Source organism: Penaeus vannamei, chromosome 10 (genome assembly GCF_042767895.1).
Source record: "Penaeus vannamei isolate JL-2024 chromosome 10, ASM4276789v1, whole genome shotgun sequence".
Classification (NCBI taxonomy): domain Eukaryota; kingdom Metazoa; phylum Arthropoda; class Malacostraca; order Decapoda; family Penaeidae; genus Penaeus; species Penaeus vannamei.
Window position 1 is genome coordinate 12,698,169 of NC_091558.1, and position 5,000 is coordinate 12,703,168.

Here is a 5,000-nt window from a genome sequence, read left to right on the forward strand (position 1 = left end):
TGCTGCAACAGCAACACCTAAAGCTCAGCAATAAATTACAGCTGGAAATCTATTAGCGTCATTATATCACTGAGCTCCCAGTGATGATGTACATATTAACACCTGGCATATCTAAAAGTTATGAAACCAGTATTACCACTTGTTTGATTGCCTAGTACTGGATACAACTGGGCTGATCATGCCAATTTTGTATTTAACCCACTAACGACGGGTTTCCCACATATGAGACACCCGAAAAAAATAAACATTACTGGGAGTCCCGCCAGTGTAAAGCTGTATCAGGGTTCACAGTCCGACGCAGCAGCGGGCCGCGGCAGCTCTGCCCACCGATTTTGTAGCCACCCGGAATCTTTTATATTCGACTTCAAAATATACCGCTGTTAATGGGTTAACAATTGCAGGCTTGATGCTGAACTCCCCTTGCCTGTTAGGCAGTAACTTTACCATATCACTGTGATGGAATATAATAGCAGTTTTACTTACGTTTTATCCATCCATATCAGTGCTAGCATACTAGTTGTCGTGCTTTTGTGATTCACATGCTGACTTTGTTTATCCTTCTCAACTGAACAGTAGCAGAAGAAAGTGGGTGGTGATCCCAAATTGTACCCCTCATCCAAAAGGGGCACCCTTGACATCAGGTTGACAACAGCCTGTATCAGCATTCATACATCTCTACTGTCCTACTTCATGTACACTTTGAAGGCACATGTATACCTCCTCACATTCATGTCAGTCCTTGCCCTGTTAGTCAGGTTATATTGCATGGCATGACGGCAGCCTAAAATGCCTGAAGATTCTCAGCATTTGTTATCGTTTTGGGAATGAAGACCAAATTCAACTGTGTATCCAGGATGTTGACACCAGGACATGGCTTCCACTATGTAATAATATTGAGAAAAAAGTTGGTGTCATACTTTTTATAGGCATTCAGCCAATACGGTCAATCCACATCATGCAACTGAGTATCCAAGCAGGTCAATCCTTGTGAAACCTATTAACCAATTATCTGACACCTTGTATCACCTTCCATCTCCCACCCCCTACTCTAAATAATGATTGCCCACTACTCCCCACCCCCTGCCCTAGACCACTTTCCTTCAACCCACCACCATTGCCTTCTCTTCCCCATCCTCATACAATAACCCTCTACCCTCCCCCTCAGCCTTTGCAGTACCTTCTCAGCAAGATGATTGACATTCAGAGAGAATAAGAAATAGAAAATGTGGGTAAAGGCTGACATTTCCCTGTATGTGGAGTAATACATTGCTGATGCCCAACATTTTTGGGTAATACATTTTCAGTTTATAGATGTACAGATGCATATAGTTTATATAAATTTGTTTGGTAGGATGTAGACTTGATGCAGAAATATAAGTGGATACATTTCCATGTTTCTATCAAATTCAGTGTATTTGCATACCATAATCTGAAGCAGAATAATCTATCATTACTAAGAATAAGTACCATTATCAAAACTGTTTCTTTTAACCATGAAATAATAAAATTTCCTTTGACAGGATCCAAACCTAGAAGATACCATGGTTGTACAGTTTATTCTTGGTATGCGGATGGGCACAAGAGAAATTGAAAGTGACACTGAGGATGAAAAAGAAAAGGAAGAGGGTTTGTGTTACTTTGTCATGACAGTTTTTATGCTAATAGAAATAGATATTTGTATGTGTACTGAATTGAACACACTGTATTTGCATTCGCACACAACAATATTTGCCATTCATTACTCATGTCTTTATTGCAGAAGAACAACACGAGGGTGATGAGAAAGAGAAGAAGGAGGGTGATGAGAAAGAGAAGGAGGGTGATGAGAAAGAGAAGGAGGAGGGTGATGAGAAAGAGAAGGAGGAGGGGGATGTGGAAGAGAAGAAGAAAAAGAAGGAGAAAAAGTCCAAAGGTCCACCAAAGAAGATTGAGGTTGAAGAATTCTTTGTGAAATACCGGTCCTTCTCTTACTTGCACTGTGAGTGGCGCACAGAAGAAGAACTCTTCAAAGGGGACAAACGCATTAATGGTAAAATTAAACGCTACAAGCAGAAGAGAGCCATGAGCCAGAATGTTATGGACTTTGTAAGTATTATTTTATGCAACATATTGTTTGCTTATTGACAACCTTTGTTGAGACTCAGTATAACCTCAGATTATTTACCATCTCTCATGATCATTTATATTTCAAAATGTAATTGTATATTCAAAGATTTCTTATAAATAGATCTGTAGAAAATACCCAAGAATCTGCTTCTTATAGAAGGTAACTTGTGCATTTGCTTTGGTGTTGCCGTGTTCAGGTTTCATGTCAAGGTTTGCCTTGATGAATCATTTGCTAACGTATATGAGGCTTTACTCGGTACTTTTATGTATTATATATGTTTGTAATGGAATGTTATGTCTTTTCAGTTGGAAGAAGAGGCTTTTAACCCTGATTATACAGAAGTGGACAGAATACTAGATTTAACATCCACAAATGACCCAACCACTGGAAAGGAAATCAAGCATTACTTAATCAAGTGGAAGGCTCTTCCTTATGAAGATTCCACTTGGGAATTAGAAGATGAAGTAGACCCTCTGAAAGTAAGACATGTTCTCATGTTGCATGATATCAAAGCTAATATGGTTTCATGTAAAAAGATCTGATAAACTCTTTTTATCAGTTGTATTATGCAGTTAGGATTTTGTGTTTATTCAGGGGGGTAGGGGCAACTTGTATTAAGGAAATTGTGCTTTTTGCTATGCAGTAATGCAAACCCTAAAGTATAGTATCCATTTCACTCTTGTCTTTTCAGATTAAAGCTTTCATGTCATATAAAGACCCTCCTCCAAAGGGTGATTGGAAAATTAAGAAGCGACCAAAGCCAAGTGAATGGAAGAAATTGGAAGAATCGCCTTTATACAAAAATAATAATTCACTTCGGGAGTATCAGCTTGAAGGCCTTAACTGGCTGAACTTCTCTTACTACAACTCGTAAGTTTTTCTTGTGACGTTTGATTTCTTAGTGCTTAGTTTTTAATAATGAGTATAGATATCAAATTTTTTAAGAAATTATACAAAAAGATGATTTTACTTTGTAATTCACAGACATAACTGCATCCTGGCTGATGAGATGGGTCTGGGAAAGACTATCCAGTCACTGTCGTTTATTGACGCATGCTACAAGTATGGGATACGTGGACCGTACCTGATTATTGCACCTCTTTCCACAATCCCTAATTGGCAGCGAGAGTTTGAAAGTTGGACCGATCTCAATATCATTGTTTACCATGGATCGTAAGTTAATCAAGATATTTTTTGCATCATTACCAGTTTAAACAAATAAGCATTTTTTGTCCATTTTTCTAGATGCACTTTTATCTTTATAAGAAGTGGATTTTAAACTAATATGATTTTAGCTAGTTTTCATGTGTATTTCTAAATTCAGCTTCAAATACAGGACTTCTGTTTGGCCTATAAAGTATTTCACATTGCAATGAGCCTAATGAGAATAAAGTTCTCTTGTAAGGTACTTTTTATATGAAGATTCTTTTACATTCTAGTTGGATACTTATTGACTTTCGTGTTACAGGCAAGCAAGTCGTAACATGATTCTCGAGTATGAGATGTACTACAAGGATGAGAAGGGTCAGCGAATACAAAATCTTTACAAGTTCAATGTCCTTATTACTACTTTTGAAGTTATTATATCAGATTGCCTTGAGCTGAAAGAGATCCACTGGCGTTGTTGTATCATTGATGAGGCACACAGACTGAAGAACAGGGTTAGTATACAATTAACAGACAATATCAGTTTTATGTCATTCATTTTCACCATTTCTGAGAATGGAGTTTTATCTGTATGATATTTTGACATTTTCCCATTTTTTATGTATACTAATTTTATTGCTTCATCACTGCAGAATTGTAAGCTGTTAGAAGGTCTACGACTTATGCACATGGAGCATAGAGTGCTGCTCTCAGGAACACCATTGCAGAACAATGTAACAGAATTGTTCTCTCTCCTCAACTTCTTGGAACCAACTCAGTTTGCCTCGCAAGAAACGTTCCTACAAGATTTTGGGAAGCTGGAATCTGAAGACCAAGTGAAGAAGCTGCAAGCACTCCTCAAACCTATGATGTTGAGAAGAATGAAAGAAGACGTAGAGAAAAGTCTTGCACCAAAGGAAGAAACAATTATTGAAGTATGTAGATATCATGCTTACTAGTGATGAGAGGCATCTTCATTTTACTGTTGTAATAATTAATGTTTTATGGATATTATAATAAAAACATGTGAAGTGTATATCTTATTTTGCAATGCATAGCAAAGTAGTAACTGAATATCTCTTATTTTACAGGTTGAATTGACAAATATACAGAAGAAATATTATAGAGCTATTCTTGAGAGGAATTTTGATTTCCTTGTGAAAGGTGCAACTTATGCTAATGTACCAAGTCTGATGAACACCATGATGGAGCTACGTAAATGTTGCCTCCACCCATATCTCCTGAATGGTAAGGCTTCAGAAATTTTGTTTAGTTACCATATACATATTTAGTTTCCATCTGCATATACGTATTTAGTTTTATAATGTAATTATTTGGTAAATAGAACAATAAGTTTACACAGCTTTCATTATTTCATACATGCAAGATGTATTGGTGGTAGACATTTATTGATTTCCCACTATCGATATATGTTGACCTCATTTTGCTTTTCCCTCAAAAAGGTGCAGAGGAAGCCATTCAGCAGGATTATCGTGACTCCCATCCTAAACATCAGCAGGAACAGGACACATACCACAATGCACTTATTCAGTCCTCTGGCAAAATGGTTTTAACTGATAAGTTACTGCCCAAACTAAGAGAAAATGGCCATCGGGTTCTTATTTTCTCTCAGATGGTCAAGCTGCTGGATATTCTTGAAGACTACCTCATATTTAGAAAGTAAGTTAAATATCAGTCTATGTCTTTGCTAATTTTAATTATGGTCATCTGTATGCATGATTGTACT

At 37.1% G+C, this 5,000-nt stretch overlaps 1 protein-coding gene across 2 annotated transcripts in view; it reads left to right on the forward strand.

Annotated features, from left to right (window-relative positions):
- LOC113827800 (chromodomain-helicase-DNA-binding protein 7) overlaps positions 1-5,000 on the forward strand; it is a gene marked incomplete at both ends in the record, with an annotated part of 22,660 nt that overhangs the window by 1,455 nt on the left and 16,205 nt on the right. For both annotated transcript variants that reach the window (XM_070126339.1, XM_070126340.1), the window contains 9 exon segments: positions 1,521-1,626; positions 1,760-2,085; positions 2,413-2,586; positions 2,799-2,977; positions 3,092-3,280; positions 3,576-3,768; positions 3,907-4,188; positions 4,345-4,501; positions 4,717-4,933. In XM_070126339.1, coding sequence (XP_069982440.1) covers positions 1,521-1,626; positions 1,760-2,085; positions 2,413-2,586; positions 2,799-2,977; positions 3,092-3,280; positions 3,576-3,768; positions 3,907-4,188; positions 4,345-4,501; positions 4,717-4,933 — 1,823 coding nt within the window.